Source organism: Nothoprocta perdicaria, unplaced genomic scaffold (assembly GCF_003342845.1).
Source record: "Nothoprocta perdicaria isolate Ctin4 unplaced genomic scaffold, notPer1 scaffold_163, whole genome shotgun sequence".
Lineage (NCBI taxonomy): Eukaryota > Metazoa > Chordata > Aves > Tinamiformes > Tinamidae > Nothoprocta > Nothoprocta perdicaria.
The window spans coordinates 493,161-510,651 of record NW_020454794.1 but is presented as its reverse complement, the minus strand read 5'-3'; the positions used below and the strand labels follow the sequence as shown (position 1 = coordinate 510,651).

The 17,491-nt window shown below is 43.5% G+C and overlaps 1 protein-coding gene across 1 annotated transcript in view; it reads left to right on the top strand.

The window, feature by feature from the left end:
• Nucleotides 1–1,452: 1,452 nt before the first annotated feature.
• Nucleotides 1,453–17,491, top strand: part of VWA3B (von Willebrand factor A domain containing 3B) — a 63,335-nt gene continuing 47,296 nt past the window's right edge. Inside the window, exons 1-8 of the mRNA XM_026035658.1 lie at nt 1,453–1,541; nt 2,602–2,684; nt 3,692–3,916; nt 5,917–6,011; nt 8,314–8,564; nt 9,902–10,061; nt 13,170–13,339; nt 15,201–15,325. Of these exons, the coding sequence (XP_025891443.1) occupies nt 2,645–2,684; nt 3,692–3,916; nt 5,917–6,011; nt 8,314–8,564; nt 9,902–10,061; nt 13,170–13,339; nt 15,201–15,325 (1,066 nt within the window). The 5' untranslated portion in view covers nt 1,453–1,541; nt 2,602–2,644. The remainder of the gene's footprint in view (nt 1,542–2,601; nt 2,685–3,691; nt 3,917–5,916; nt 6,012–8,313; nt 8,565–9,901; nt 10,062–13,169; nt 13,340–15,200; nt 15,326–17,491) is intronic.

Here is a 17,491-nt window from a genome sequence, read left to right as displayed (position 1 = left end):
CACCTTAGTGTTTGTTTCTGCACTGAACTCTTCTTTTAAAAGTTTGCATCTYGACCAAAATCATGTGCATCTGCCACCCCTGCTCAGGCCTTTTCTCTCGGTTTTATTTTGTTCCTCTCCCCTTTTTGGCTGGGGCACCCTGACACAGGRGCAAAAAAACCCCARCAATAACAACAACAACAAAAAAACCCAAAACTGAAAGCTGAAGTTGGAAGAGCAGGAGAACCAGTTATTCCTCCATAACGATGACTTCGGTATTTGGACAGTGCACAACAGGAATCCACCCCTTTTTTCCTGAAACCCTGCGAGTTAACAACAGAAATGGGAATCCTGGGGCAGGAAAGCAGTTTCCTGACCACATCCATGCCCATTCACTGCACGGGCAGCAGCCTCCCCTGAGGCAGAAAAACGGGGGAATTTCCCCCCAGAGTWATTTGCAGGCTTGTGGCAAGACCTCAGTTTTGGAATCTGTTCGGGTCAAAAGTTGGAAGGAAAGAGGGAGGAAGGGGGACTTTCCTGACAAAAAAAAAAAAAAAGGGCAAAAAGAAGAGCGCAGGGAGCAGCAAAAGCCGCCGGGCACCGCTGCGGCCGCGGGGACGCAGGGAGGAGGCCGCGCCGGGCCGGGCCGGGCCGGGTCGCCATGGCCGCACCGGGCTGGGCCGGGCCGGGCCGGGCCGGGTCGGGTCGCCATGGCGGCGCAGCGCCAACCGCCGCCGTCTCCACGGCCAACGGCGGGCGGTTCCGCCCGGCCGCGCCGCCCCGGGACACGGGCGCCGCGCGCACGGAGGCAGGTGAGGGCGGGCGGGCACGCGGCGCCGCGGGGCCGTTACTGCCCGCTCGTGACCGTTGGCGACCGTTGGCGGCCGTAGGGCCACGCCCCAACGGCCGTGGGGAGGAGAAAGCCACCTCCGCCCTGGGGGCGCCGAGGCCGTCCTGGCTGCCCCCCCGGCTCGGGAGGAGAGCGGCTGCTCTGGACATGCGGGCGCTTTGGTGGCCCTGGGGGTGTCACGCGGAGGGTCCCACACGAGCCTGCTGCGGGTGGGATGTGGGGYGGCCATGGGGCAGGCGCTTCTGGTGGGTTCTGTTGGGAACTGGGAACACCTGCCGGGAACACGCGACGTCAGGGGTGTTTGTGCTGCATGGAGGGTGTTTGTGCTGGGTAGGGGTGCTTGGCTGAACCCCCGTTCACCTTTTGGGAAAACTCGGCTTTCATTCAGAGCTTGAGGTTATCCTGGGTGTGACCTCTTCTGATCTGGCCTTTCCAGGACTTGAGGTTAAATTTCGCTGTTTCCGTTGAAGTCACTGCGTCTCCTTTTCAAACGCTCCTTTTCATACAGTGCCAGTTTTCCATGGAGGTGCCATTCCAGCGGCCAGGAGCAGTGCCGTGCGCGTGAAGCRAGAGCGGATCTGCCAGCACCAAACTGGGCACCTGGGGTGTCCGCTGGGAATAGCGCTGCGGTGCGGGCCAGTGCGTGGTAGCCGGATGGGCTCTAAACCGCAGGAGTGTTGTGCAATTCTGCAACATCATTTCTGCCTCCTCGGTTAGAAATGACGCATCTCACTATGTGCATTTTCTGCTGCAACTGTAAATGTGCTCCTCTGTTGATGCATTAACACAAAATCCCTGCTAAGGAGGAGGTCTTCTGCTCGAAAGCAGCTTTTGCAGGTTGCTTGTGCTGTGACATGCAGACCTACCCCTGCTCTTTCAATACTCTCGCTGCCTTTCATGCTGTTAATGCCTTTAATGCATGAGCAGGACAAAGACCGGAACGGATCATATATTTCTGTATGGGCATTTAAACTCATGTTAGGAGGCATAAATAGYATGTTTAGCTCTGCAAAGAAGAAAGAGGGAGGATGTTAATTCTTTTGGTGCAGTCCTGTTATTATTTTATCCCATTTTTTTGCTTTTCCCATAGGAAGCTGTTTGATGACAATAGCTAGCAGCTGGCCTGTTAGTGATTCATAAATGCCCCTTGTTCATTCATCTTCTTTATTAAAAGAAGAAATAAGGAAATGGCAAAACACTCGGCCAGTATTTGCAACCTTGCTTCCCCTGGCATTTTGTTTTCTTCTATGTTGTGTCTTATTCACAGTTGGACTTTTTACCACATGCATATACATATATACATGCATAATTCGTTTCCTTTGTAAATCATTTCGTAGGCTTACAGTGTTATGAATCTGTTCACAGAATCTCAGATACTCCCAGGTTTAGTCATAAATTGGGTTGTAGCAGAGATAAGGTATAATGCAAAGCAGTAATAGAATGTATTACAGCAGCCTGGCAATAAGCTGAAGTATCATGCCCATCTTTGTATCATATCTGTGTGGAAACTACCACACTGGAGATATTTTACAATAATTTTAGAGGGGATGAAGGGAAACTATTCTGATAGTTCCTTGTGTTCCCATTTCAGAATATGAGGGGGATCTCGGTTGCATCTGACTTTACACTCTATTGACACGAAAAGTAGCTATCCTTTTTAATCTGTAACACTAATAGCCATGGGAATATCTTGGCTTTAACCTTCTTATTGCCAAAGCCTGTTACTCTCCTCTTCATACTGTCCAGTGTACTAAATTATTATTCTTATCCAGGTTTTTAAGAAGAAAACAAGAGTTTCAAATCAAGACGTACATCATGACTGGCAATCCATGTAAGAGACTTGCCTGGAGTGACTGTGAGTATTTCAGGACTGTCTTAACACAGATTCCATGTTTTCTGGATCATTTACATTTTGGGTTGCTGAACTGCGCACTACGAGCTGTGTACAAGCCACTCTGCAGCAGTGCTGTCTCACCTGTGCTGTGTATGGGGTGCTCTGATGGCTTCTCTTGMTTTCCTGAGGAGGAAACTGGGAATGACTGTTCAAGTCTCTGTAAGCACTACCTGCCTATGTGCAGTGCCTGAGCAGCTGCCTACCTTTGTGTCTCTTCAGAGTGAACATTTGCCACTGCTGCTTTTGCATTAGGAGGAGGAGGGCTGCTAACATGCCTTCCTCCACAGGCCTGCCACAGTCCCTGCTCGTGGAACTGATGGCTGTGAAAGAGCTGGTGCCAGTCGGTCCCACACAGAAAGCTGCTGTCACACTGAAAGATGATTTTTGAAGGCATAGTCTCATTTCCTTTATGCATTATTAACTGAGGAACATTTTATCTCATGAACTTTTGTAACCAGGTCAGTCATCATAATCTTTCATCTTGGCAGAGAGGTCTGATCATATTCCTTACCAGACTGAAAGTTATTTTGTAGGCATTAAAGTTAGAAGTGCCCTTCTTTGAATTAGGGACCAGTTGGATCCATGCAGTGCATTTGCAGCTCCAACAGCTTGCACTGTGTGGGGCAGTGGGAGATTGGATACTCATGCTAATGTTGATACTGGAGAAAATGTGCAGAAACATCAACCATATCCACAGATAATCAGCTTAGGCACAGCAATGGTGAGATATTTTTTGACAAGAAACTGAAGGTGCATGTATATAGATCTAAAAAAGGAATAAGAGCACGTAGATGTGTCTGATAGCAACTTTCTGGATTGAGAACATTATTCAGTATAATAAAAGAAATTGGGAAGTAAGGTGTATGTATACAGAGTGCCATGGAAGGGAAGTAGAGAAAGGAGAGAATTCAAATGTATCTGTTGTAAAAGTGTAAATGGTATTTTTCCCTCCTTTCTCTTTAAAACAGATGCCTTTGATTCACAGCACAGACAAGATCATGAGAGCTCAAGTTCTCATGAGGACCACAAGAAGAAATCAAAAGAAAAGGAAGGGAGGCTGGCAGTCTGTCAGGGGGGCTTGGATGTACAGCTCCTCATTTCGTCTTCTAAGTGGCTTCAACTTTATGGGCTCAAGAGAAATAAATTGTCCCTTTCCCAGATTTTGTCACAAATTGGATTCCAGCACAGGGAAGGTATAAGACAAGCTAACAATGTAGTAGTAGTAGTAGTAGTAGTAATAATAATAATAATAATAATAATAAATAAATAGGCTGTAGTGTGGTGCTCATTTTACACTGCAGTTTACTCTGAAGAGATTTTCAGATCATCTGTTATTATACAATAATGACAGAAAGGGAAGCCATGCTCCCACTTTCTGACATTGCCAGAACTGAGGCATGTTGAAAGGACTGAAGATCTTCATTTCCTATTGATCTCAGAAAGATGCTTTCAGTAATGAACTGTATTGCTTCTTTACCCTACACCTCATTTAGATTCTGTACTATTTAGCTACAGGTGGAAAATAACCTGTGGTTATGAGGCTGTTAATCATTTTTTGCCTGAAAATAATACATCATGAGATCCTGTCTGTTTTTTTAGGAGGCAGTATGTGGAGTACACTATGCTATAATCTGTGATCTACTGGTTTACTATCTGTTATCATTACCAGGTATCTGTTTTTTAAGCCAGCAGTTCAATTTGATTTGCATTTAGGCTAATGTTCTTGCAAAGTCGGGCTGTACTTTGTGCTTTCAGGTTATCTGTCAGCCGGAGAGGAAGAGTTTGCTAATAATTATTAATCACTTCTATAATAGTGCTTTGCAGATGATGGTAAGATAGTCTCTTCTTTGGAGAGTTTACAGCCTGATAAGTAAAAGTTGTAATAATTTGTGATTGTTCCAGCTTGTGTAAGGCTGGCTTGTGGCCACGGGGCCAGCAGTAGAGATCCTGAAATCCTCTGTGCTGTAGGGCAAGAAGAAGCTGGTTCATGTTGTTACAGAGCAGATTTAAGAACAAAAAGTACTGGCTTTACAGGCAGCATGCTGAATAGAATAGCAGCTTTATGACGTTAAATATTCCCACCCCTAACATTTTCCTATCAGTGGAGCTACTGCAGGAGTTTTCCAGCTACCGAAAGAGCACAGTGCAACCTTTTCCTTAGTTGCACCCACTTCAGCGCCCATTTAGTTGTGTAAGAGAACAGCATTATCTGTTCCAGATTTTGTATTCTGTTTGATGGACAAATATTTGCACGTCCTTTGGAGAGGTAAATGCATATTATGGAAGTTTTATTGCCCAAACCTTTCACTTGTCTTTTTGCTCRTAAACAACTCAATGTACCTTTTTCCCCACTTTCGATGGGGCTTTCAGGGAGCAGCAAGAGTCGGGTGCCCAAGGGGATGACAGCACTGGCACTGTCCCCAGTGACCAGCATCCAGCCCTGCAGCATCTGAGCACGGCAGGCGCAGTAGGGAGCTGGTAGCAGGGACAGCTGACAGTCCCAAGTGAGGTAAAGAGATGAACCAGCTCGAGCCAGGGTCCACCCTGGAAGTCTASTCAGGAGTGGCAGGAGATAGAGCCAGAGACAAGACTGGAGACAACAGAGGYCCAAGAGACCCATCCAGGAGACTGAACTGGAGAAGGGTCTGTCCTGGAGAGCGGCCAGAGGAAGGACTTGGGGCACATGTACATAAAATGCTCCCAAAGCAGAGACTGGCATCCAGGCCACCCTAGGAGTAGAAGCTGGCCAGGGCAATCAAGGCCTGTTGGTGACCTCAGGGCCCTTATATAAACAAAACTGGGGGGGGGGAAAAAAAAGTGTGATTAAAATTTCTTTCTAGCTTCATAACATCAGGAGTACAGCACAGATACAGCTGCCTCACATGTGGATGGTATGCATGCCAAGCTGGAAAGTGTCTGTTTGAAGGATACATTTATCTTGCAATGCTCACTATTAAGGGAAAAGCTCCTCCTCATTCAAAGCCCAGTGTATCCAAAGAATCCTCCTCCGTTCCCCTGAAAAGGATTTACTGTGTTTTGGTTTTAGAGTTCTCTGAAAATATACTGTGATTTATTGAAAACAAAGTACATGCCAATTGGATCAGGATTTTGTTGTTGCGTATGTTCTAGACGAGCACATTGTGAAAGTGATCCTTATGATCAGCACCTTGATCTCTTGCAACCTTTCCTRTAGATTATGTGAGCAGCTTGGGGAGACCAGTGGCTTCTCGGTATGCGGCTGGCCTCTTTCCTCAGTACATGAGAGCACAAGACGGCAGCGTGTACAATGTAAGTGCCATGAGCTTGTGCTGACTTTCCTGTGCACTTAGGAGTTACTGCAGCAGAATGATATGTCTGTAATACAGTCTCCCATGACAGGAAATGCTCGTATCTTTTGTGTAAGAACTTTATCTTTTGGCATTCTTCTGTTTTGCCAGTCTGTTAGTGACAAGGATCAAGTGGTATATGAGCTAGATAGCATTTTTTCTCTCTTTTTTTTTTTTTTTTTTTTTTTCTGGTGCAGTCTTTTACTGTTGCCGTGGTGCAGCATTGCAGTGAGGCTTTCCAGAAAAGGCTGCAGTTTCCAAGCAACATTTACCCTTTCTTGAAAGAGGAAACACTTAAAAAGAAGATGCTCAGCTGAGTTAAGAAAATTGTAGATGCTGAAATGAGGAGACATAACATGGCATCATTCCCCATGCAGAGCTCCTCATTGCTAAGTGCCAGTGGGTCACAAAAGGCTCCGCATGGTCTACAGAGACAGCTAGTTGGATCCCTGCCCAGACTCAAGTTCTGAGGAATGTCTCCAGAGCAGCTGCTGCCTGTCCCGTTACTGGGAGGGTGGCTTCTGATTGAAGAGATATGCACGTGAGCTAGCAGCAGAGAGGGTTAATTCAGAAAAGATTTTACAGAAAACAAGAGCTTGTCATTTTTCTTCTAGCTAGTATCACTTCTGAGGCACAAGGTGTGGAAATGGGAAAAAAAGGTGTCAGGGCCTTATTCCCTCTTTTCTTGCCACTAATTCTGTATGCAATAGCTACATAATGTCTTTTGATCTTAGGAAGTGTTGGGGGCAGGGAGAAAAAAATTGACTGTAGCCCTAAGGTGCCTCTCTGCAAGACCTGTGAGGCCTCTTGTAGAACATTGTGTACAGTTATCCCTGGTTATCCCAGGTTCAGAAGAAGCAATTCAAAGTGGAGCAGCTACTGGGGAAAGCTGTAGGGTGAACAACAGCGGTGTTGGGAGGGCTCAGTTGATGCTGATGCATTTTGTTTAGCCCAAAGAAAACCTAAAAAGGGTGTTACTGCCCTTGAATGACTACAGAAAGGCAAATTGCAGGGACAGAGAAGGGCTGTAGTCTGCTATGCTACAAAGCATACTAGTCCAAATATAATTGGGTATGAGCTGCCACGAATAAATTTAGCCCGAGCAGTCGGAAGTTTTCCAGCCCTTTGAGAAATGGGAATCTGGATTCATCTACAAGGAAGGAGGGGCAAGAAAACTGCTTTATTTTAAGATGGAGTTTGAGCACTGTAATGCAACGAGCTGCTTGTATGAGGCTGGCTGTGATCGGAGGGGCAGGGACTTTGTGAGCCCTCCTTCCCAGGCATCCAGTCCTTTGGCAGGCAGCCGGACACTGTGCGCTTGGGAGGTGCTTTGCAGGACCGCAGCTGATGTTAAGGGACAAGGGAAAATTTGAAAACTTCTATATTCAAAGTTTTCTACTCACACATAGGAAACTGTTAAGAGGCACAAAGTAGCAGATAAATTAACTTACAGGGATTAGAGATACGAGGGAAGTGTTTTAAGTGAATAAGTAGACATTCTTTACAAATCTATATAGAAGATACAAAAATGCTTCAAGTAGAACATAGAGTGAATTTGTAAACCCACATTTTGCATGGTGAATGTGTGTACTTATATACATAGTCTTCTATTTTTTCATTTTTTGAATCTAAATATTGCTTAATTTGCTGATAGGACATAGGAGGCTTTGGTTGTTGATTGCTTTTGTCTAAACTAAATTTGCAGAGGGGCCTACTAGAAATGCTCTAATGGTGGGGATCGTTAGTGAAATAAAAGCTCAAATAGGAAGCATTTTGCATTTCCTTTCAAAAGCTGAAGACAAGATTGAAGTGCCCCCAGAACCCAACTGTACGCTCCTTTGTGTGGCTGCACACACTTTTAAGAGCCACAAAAAAATCTAGTCTAATACGTTTCTCTGTTCCTCTGTGTGCCCATCCATCTGTTCTGCAGCCCTTTCTCCATCCTAACCCCTGTTTAGCTCACTATAATTGCTGCAGTCTTGAGACAGACAAGTAATGCAACCCCTTGGCACTGCCCCATGCTTGTTTAAAAAGATGATGAAAAGCAATTAGGACAGAATAGTGTCTTTTATGCTGTAGCTTGGATGCGTTTGTCAAGTATTTGCTCATGAAATAGTGGAATTAAAATGGGTTGTTTTCACTGCTACCTTGGCTGGTACATTTGGCACTGAGAAGGCAGCTATTGCAGCTGTGCTAAGCTTGGGGCTCCATTTGTGTTGTTTGTTTTGATGCTCAATATCTTTCTCTCCTGTATTTAAATGAAGCTGACAGCCAAAAAAGACCTGATTCTTCATTTTGTGGCTTGTCTCATGAGAGCTATTGAGCTCTACAAGCAGCGAATGGACTGGCTCACCAGCGCGAGCCGGCAGATATTTGGCGTCATTCAAGAGCAGTGCGTGGTCATCGTGCTGGATTTTGGCACCGCGTGCCCCGCTGAATTTGATCTCTGCTGTGATGCGCTTTCCATGGTCCTCACGGAACAGGTGACCCAAATTGCCAAATTTAACCTCATTCGGTAAGCAGAAAGAAGTCTGTGTCTGCCCGCTGTTGGGCAGAGAATTAAAATAAAAAAAAAAAAGTCTCCTGTCATATAGATGTGTGTTTAGATAATATTCTTTCTGTAGTAGAAATCATTAATCATTTGCGTCTTGGTAAAACCTATAGATTTTCTGCCAAGTTTTGCCCACAGTAATGCTGAGCTTAGTACTTCCATTTAAAGGAAGAGTATTCTTACCAGATTGAGGAAAAGGGAAACACTAATAGAAAACAACTATTGATATGTGCCTTTTATGACTCTACTACAGAAAAACAGAAAGATAAGTTGTGTGCAAATTAGCCTGTATGGTTTTGAAAGCCATCAAAGATAGCTACAGGCATTTAGAATCCCAGTTTAGCAACTGAGATCATACAGGTTTAATTCTAGAGTCTTTTCTTAATTTCCTAGCTTGCGATGCAGCTGAGATTTGAACGGTAGCACAACTTTTGAGAGGCACGTGGAACCATTTATTTAAAGATGGTTCACAAAGCTAGCTCAAAATCTAGGCACTGTAACCTAGGAAGTGTTTGCCAACTTCATCATTGGTGAATTGGAAGCAGGAGGGCAAGGGGCAGTGTAGCACACAATATTACCTTGAAGAATCTCTGAAGTCCTACTGGTCTTTTATGTTTCCAAGAAACTCTTCAGAATAAAACTTGAAGGAATGCCATGGATGCTGGAAGCAGTTATTTTTTAATTTGATTTCTTTTTTTAGTGCATGCTCAGCACATTGTATATTTTGCACTTCTGTGATGTCATTAAGATAAAGGCTTTTGATCAACCAAAATATCAAAAAACTTAGTGTCAGAGATCTTATTTTCATAGACAAAGATCAACTGTTTTACAAAAAGCACGTATAAGATAAAATGATCTGACACAAAGGCCATGTGACAAATTGTGAAGAGAGGCCTGTAGAAACCAGAATGTAGAAACCAAATGTTTTTTTTTATACATATTTTAAAAACTTGACTGTTCCTTCTCCCAACTTTTTAAAGAAAAAATTCCTGCTGAAACAACATAGGAGCCAGGCCGTATCCTTCTGCTAGAGTACTGTATTATCGTATCTGTGTTACCAGTACACTTTACTTTGTAAAGTACTTCAGCCATCAACAGTGTAATCTTTTTCGCATAAAAAAATTATACAAAAATTTCGGAGGGTTTTTATTTTGCCTCTACTTCTCTTAATGTAGATTTAATAGGCATGCTTTATTATTATTGTAATTAAAAACCTAACAAAACAGTAACCACAGTAGAGATGTGCTTTAGTGCCCGTGTTATTCCAGCCCCCTCTGACTGAGAGCTGCTGTCCCTTCCAGGGCGGCCCGGGACCTCGTGAGGTGGCGCGAGCAGCCGGCGGCCGTGTGCGAGCAGGCGGTGAGCTCCGCTCTGGGGTGGCTCCGGACGCTGGCGCGCGGCGCCGCCGCCGGCCCCGGCAGCTCCGCCGAGGCGCTGCTGGAAGCCATGGGCCACGAGACGGTGAGTGCCCCGGGGCCCTCAGAGGCCTCAAGGCAGCCCAAGAATATCCCCTTGCCACGCTGGCCGCCACCGTTTGCTGTGATGGATTTGGAAAGGATAAATATTAATGGGAGGCTTTGGGAGGATTTTTTTTTCCGATATAGCTCCATGCTCTGTTTACTGATAGCCTGTTTATGTAAATGGATTGTATTTGGAAAGCAGAAGCTCGTTTGTTTTCTTTTCATGGGTGCACAGAATAAATAACATATTCATTAAGGGAAAGGGAAAATATCTTGCCTTCCACTGTCTTTACCATATAGGCTTTTAAGGGTCTCAAGCTTATGAAAGTATTATTCATATCAAAATTACTGGAGACAGTGAAATCATTTTTACTTTGTAACATGTCTAAAGTACTCATAGAAAATTTTACTTGAAATCCAAAATAGCATCTACAGAATTTTACTGAAGGATTAGCTGATTGCAGGGCCTAACAATTTTTTTTTCRTCATTCCCATTATAGACAAAGTTCTTCCAGGACAATAGCACAAAACATGCCCTAGTATTGTAGCAATTAAATACCATCTATTCCTAAAAGTCCCGTATTACATTATTCATTTTAGCAGATCCACAAGACATAAGAAAACCAATGCTGTTCTTTGAGCTAGTCACTTAGAACGTGTGTCATGAAAGAGGCATTGGACAAATTTTGCTTGCAATGTAAATTGATTCAGCTCCCTGGCACATGAATTTCATGGAAAACTGGGCCCATTGTGTGTGCACTGGAATCATTAGTTTTTACTGCCATAAAGATCAGCCCTCTGCACAGATCCAATCCTAACTTCCTTGGTCTGAGACTGTTTGAAGGAGAAAGTAAATTGGGTTTTAGTTCCTTTCTGGCTCCCTGTATTGGTGAGTTCTTAATTGGATGAGCCTTGCTGTTTGAAAAGGAAGGGAATGAGGAGCAAATTGTGCAAGAGTGACATATTTTATGACTGCTTTTTTAGATGCCTCTTTCACAAAATTCCATTAACATTTTCACTTCACAATATGTTACCCATTTCCTGATGGGAAGCAGAAAAAGATCATATTTAGATTTCAGTATTGTCTGGGTGAAAAAAAAGGCGTGTTGAACCTGCCAAGTCAGAGCATGAATAAACAGAAATTAAAATCCTGCTGACAGCGAAACACCTATTATTCTTTTCTGGACATTGGTGGGCTAGTGGGTAAGCTGAGAAAGTCAGTTTTGGCAGGTAGTCAATATAAAGCAGACTTTAATTACTCCTAAGTGCAGTCATTATCCTTCATGGCTGCCAGTTCAGCTGCAGCGCAAGCCCCGCGCGGGTGCCGCCCGTGGAGCCCTCACGCAGCCCCGGCCCTCACCCAGCAGTCAGCAGTGACTCACTCCTTGCAGCTCGCTTCCTCAACAGAAACTGCTSCAAAACAATAGCTCCCTTTTTCCCCTGGACTTGGCTCTCCCTGCCATTCCTTTAGCAGAGCTGTTCTTCCCCTGTGTGGCTACTCTCGTGATTTCCCTTCTTCACGACTGGCCGTCCCAAGCTCAAGCTCACTGTGCCGTAAAGTTGCGACCCTTTGGGCTGCACCTGCCACAGCCGCCCCTGTGTTTAACTTGCAGTTCATGCAGGTGTCTCACACCACTGCTGCAAGCTGCCGAMGGGTCACTCATCCAAAGTGCACCTTTCCAGCAAGGCAGAGGCTGTGAGGAACTGCTGCTCTCTGTCATGGCCTTTTAGGAAGTCTGCTTGCTGGTTAGATGCCTGTGTAAATGATTGTTTTCAGGATGTGAAGGGCTGCCCACAAAGGTTTGAACCTTTCCCCAGTGGTCTGTCCACTGTCAATGCAGTGGTCTGCATTTCCTCCATGGCACGTTACTGCTGGGTTTGTAGTGGAGGACACTGTGCTAAGCAGTTCTGCTTATTTGCTTGTCAGGAGTTAGTTCTTTGTCAGCTAAGCCCCCAAAACACGAACATTTTAAAAAGCTGCAGGGACAGGCAGCAAATTCCTTGGAAGAAGTATAAAATGGATATCCTAATTAATTACCAAGCTTATGAATTATTGGCGGTCGTGGGAAGGAGGAGAACATGGGAATCAGGAGGTGTGCAGAGAAGAGTGGTTGTGCAACACGTGTGTGTGTCCCCAGGCCAGAGGCTCTGCAGCCAAAGGAATTTCCCGAGCAAGGGTGTAGTCTCAGGAGTGGCTCCCAGCCGGGAGAGCTGCGCGCTTGCTCCCAAAGCCTTTTAGCAGGGTGAAACAGAGGGGGCAGCTTTTAGAACTGAAGCAGAGAGAGCTGCAAGCATCGCTTCCTTTTGTTTCTGTGAAGTTAGCATTCTGTTAATTCTGCAATTTAACGAAATACATTTGTTTGTTTATCTTATTAATGTTAGTATGAGAAGGAGTATTACCATGACGATTGTCAGTATGGGTATGTGGAGGCAACCTCACAGCTATTGCAGTGTAACACACAGGCAGTAACTAGAAGACATTTCTTCGATTTCTCACTTTTCTTGCAGCAATGTTTTCATAATGCAGGTGTGATGATAACAAACATGCCAAGCTCCCTCTGCCTTAGGAAGAATAAAGAATATGAATCTCTATATATCTACAATAGAATTTAAAGAATGTTGCATCTTTCCTAACTCTGAAAATATGTGCTGCCAGCTAATCTCATTTTGGAATAAAAGTTCTTTMTGATTTTTAATCCTGGCAAGGCACYGGCAGAGCATCTCTCTTCTTAAAAGCAGAATGCAGCAGAACACCTCATTGTAACTAATAATAAAGGTGTCATCTCTTATACCTGTCTTGGTTTTTTCTCTTAACTTGCAGAAGGTAATGGGTTTGTGTTGGACAGAATCAGACCCAGGGGATGTGAACCAGATTCACTTCTCATTTCGGAAAGTGTGATGCATATTATACTTTGAGTAACTAGGTTAAATGAGAGGGAGAACCAACTATGTGCAAGTCTTACAGTCCAGGTAATGTATCAGTTCAATCAAATTTTCATCCAAGTAAAGGATGCAGCAAAGGACAGAGTTTGAATAAGTGACAGAGATCACAGCCAAACAGCCAGACTTTTTTTTTTTTTTTTTTTTTTTTTTTTCTGTTTAATGGCAGGTTGAAGCTGTTTATTTATTTGCTGTGGGTGATGTTCCTGAAGACACAAGGCAGCTGCTTCGGCAGAAGGTTTGTGATGGCCCCTGTCCTGTCAACACTGTATCTTTCAATGCCAGGGAAGATGGAACTGTTATTTTCCTGAAGGAGTTGAGCCGCTTGACTTCTGGCAGGTATGACAAAAAGAAGCAATAATAATTTCAGTATTTGTAAAGTGTTTTTCTTATATGAATAGTATCTCAAGATACGTGGATTATCCCCAATTTTACTGATGGAGAAAATGAGACTATTTAGTATTTACTCAGTTAAGTGGTCTGGGAAAATAGAGGAAATCACCTAAAGATCTATCAGTAAAATGCAGGGCCTACTTGAGCAGACAAAGCTTCCCTTTAGATGGATGTTCCCTGACTTCCAAATAGGCCATTCYTTATTTATATCCTAAATTGCTGTTCTTCTTCTGCACCTCTTCTGGATACTGAAAAATTATTCAGGGGAAAGAGTCACAACAAGAACTGAAGCAACTTTTTTGTTTTCATTTCTATTTTGGTAAAATCTGCAGCAAATGATGATGGTTTTGTTGGATCAAGTGAGATATAGACACCTGTTGAAAAAGTAATACCTGTCATGGGCATTTCCGTGAATAACAAAATATTGAGGTAGTATTATCCATTAGACCTGGAGATGKGAAGCTGCAGTTCTGTTCCATGCTCTCCAGGGTTTATTTTGGTGCGGTTGGCAGAAGTTGAAATGTTTCCCATGCCTTGTTGGCTGCCTCATCCTGGGAACCAGCCATGTGAATCTAGAATCAACCCTCAGTAGACAGAGATAATATGACTTTAATCTTAATGCTAATAACAAAATAATAATAATAAAAAAAAGACAAAAGAAACGATACCAAGCTCATGCAGAAGWGCAGGAGGGTAGTAGGAATCAGTAGGTGTTTGTTGTAACAGAAGTCACTCTAAGTCACCGAGCTGGGAAATAGCTGCCAGTTCTTTCTGCTTTGCTGTTAGTTGTGCAGGAGTGGGAAGACCTCCAACAGTAGAAGTGTCCCAAATGGCAGCAGAGCAGTTGGTAAGATGGCAGCTGCTTAGCTCTTTTATAGCCATCTGTGTTTAGAAGTAGCTTTTAAGTGATGGAGTGTCTGCCAAAAGCAATGTGGTGGGAAAGCATTATGTTTGCTGAGGTCTGACGTGTGCCTAAATGACTGTGCTCATTTAGAACTGCGGTACCTCCGTGATACCAGGTGCACTGCTGCTCACCATCATTCATTTCCTTTTGGYAGTGTTTTATTTTCCACTTTTATATATATAAAAAAAAAGTGAATGCCTCTTATATGGTAGAGAAAGAGGCAAGAGGGATGTGGCAGGGATCTGAGAACTGCTTCATCTCATATGATTCCCACTGAGTTTTCAGTAACTTAGCATGAGTCTAGCTTCTATAGAGACTTAGAAGGCCTACAGATATCTTGCTGGTGGGTATTTGCCAATAATTTTATGKAAGTTTAAGCCAACTTCACCATAGGAATGGCCAAAGTTCATGGACTCTTCATAGTTTGAATCTGATTCTTTTTTTTATCTAAGAGTTTATTATTTTTTGACAATGAGGGTAAATGTCTGTTTAAATTCCTGCCTTACATGCTAATAATAAAATAAATATTTATTTGGGGCCTTGAACTAGAAGGATGAGCTGATTCAAAGGTGTTAGAGAAATAACATGCTTGCTCTGTATGCAACAAGTGTTAATTAAAACTGATTTCCAGCAGACTGTAAAAGCAGGTGCCTCAGAGCAAACAGTACCAAAATCAAAGGATGTTCTTCTTAAAAAACAAAAAAAGACTCCAGAATATGTATAATATTTCACATTATTGATAATGTTGTTGGAGTTGAAGGCTTGGGTATCTTGAATAGCTAAGAAAATAATTCCAAAGTTGTACACCACAGTGAACTTAATATACGCGTGACATATATCTATAAAAATTACGGAAGTATTTACATAGTTTACATATTGGTGAAACACTATTTTGTATTACAGATTCCATGCTTTTGTTGAGAGGATTGACTATATGGATACTACTGGACCCACACTAAAATGTGAAGAGGATGGAAACAATTCGATTGCCCAGAATACCAGAAAAGTGAAAGGGCGGATACCTCTAGGTAGACAATATAAAAAACAAAACAAAACAAAAATCCCAAGTTACACTGATTATCTCAATAAGGTTTCAAAATAACAATGTAATATAGGAACTTGCCAAATGTAGGCTCATAAGAAGCCGTCTGTCAGCACGGGTGGAACAGGGACAGGGCTGGTCAGAGGGAAATTCCGTGGGTGGGAAGGAGAGGGAAAGGAAAAGAGAAGTGAAGAGAGCAAAGGATGTGCTTGTGAGAGAGAATGAAAGGGAAATGAAAGAAAAGGAGAAGAAGCAACAACATTTATTTGTTTATTTAATAAGATATGCATTAGTACTGGGGTGATTACAGCAGTGACCTGGTGGAAATGTAAAGAGAAGTGGCAGAAATGAAGAGGAGAGAAAGATAGGACAGCCACACTGATAAAGGGCAATTCATACCTGGTGTGGGGGTATTAAAACCACGTGAATTAGACTTGCTTCTCTAAAGATCTGAATTTATCATAAAGACAGGCAAAAGGATTTTTAAAGCACAGTAAAAAGAACCAGAGAAAAGAGGGAGCAAAGAGGTTAAAAAGAGGAAGCAAATAGCAGCCGAACYCCTGTCTTAATGGGGGTGGGGCTGGGTCAAAAGCTCTCAATGTGGTTCTCATTAGTCATAGTGCTACATTTTCTGTGATAAATCAGCCTTAGTGGATCCAGGCTTTCAGGAGGAGAGAGAGCAGCTTGTGCTGTGAAATGAGGCTGCATATATAGGCAAGACATTCAATTAAAAGAAATGGTATATTTTGAACAGCAGGAAGCGTAAGACCTCTTCACTGTCATGGTTCATATCCCTGTTAGACTGGAGTACTCCACGTGAGCATTGCCCAAAGGCAGAACAGTGTTCTCCTCTTCTAACTGCTGGGGATCCTGTGGCATAAGGTGGATTTTGTGACTCCCCTAAATTCGTATGGCAGGCTGTGCCTAACTGGCCTCTATTTCCCAGATTGTAGACCAGTTCCCTGTGAACTAAGCTCTCTTTCACCTGTGCACTAAGACCACCATGATTATAACGGTACCAGAGAACCATTCTGGGGGCCAGAAATCAGAGGACAAAGTCTCACCTGTTTGTTTGCATCATGAAAGGACACCCAAGCCTGGCTTGCACAGATTTTAAAACAGAGTGTGATTGAGAACTGTGTCTCTCATTTCATGCTCATTCAAAGCACTGTAATTATCGCCTGCAGTCTGCTCTGAGTGCTTCCTGGCTGGACCCCATTTCAGGGGGAGGACTTTCCTCTCCCCTCAGGCAGCCAGCCTGTTTCAATGGACAGGCCCAGCGCTCCTGTATGACCGAAATTACTTCCTCACCACTGTTCCTAAAGCTGAATGCTGAGTAGCTTTAATCACTCAAAAGGGCAGTAATCTCCTTGAAATGCATTGTCTGCTGCGTCTTATTGCTATTATGGAGTAGAATTTACACATTGAAAAGGAGCACAATTAGCTGTCTGCACTTAGCGGGTAGCGAAGCGGCAGCTCTGACATCACTGCCGGCCAATGGGGACCTGCCAGTCGGGAACAGAAAAACCTCTATGTTTTGGAGAAGTCGGGAAAAGAAAATACTCGGGAGACATTATTCTGGTGTGTGCCTGATGCCTCGTGGTTCCGAGGCTCCTTGGAGGAGCAGAAGGCAACGTTAATAATGAAAGCGTCGCTTACCTGCTAATACGCTCTGAAACTGGTTCTTGGGTGTGTGGCGTAAGCTATAGAAGGAAATAAGTGGAAAATGAGCCATATATTTAATCTTCCAAATGGGGCATTGCTTGGAATTTGAGGGGAGGCACACGGACATTTTGCTCCTCTTTCTTCTTGCTTCACAGAAGGAAATTCAAACTCATCATTGTGTTTTATGGACTGAAGAAGCCATTTTAAGACTGTCAGGTAGTTTTCAGAGTATTTACTGAATAAGATCATTTTACAAATACAGGGTATCTTCATGCTTTCTCTTCTTCATATACTTAACCAAAACAAGTCAGAGGCGAGCTATTTAAAATTTCAGATGAGCTTAATTCTGCCCTGTTTTGCATCCTGAGCAGTCATTTAGAAAGCAAATGTGAGAAGCTGCCAAATTTGAATTTTTTTTAGCACTCAGTGTGAATGGATGCTCAAGTTCAAAACAGGTGTAAGCCAATACAGAATTAGGGTCCTTATG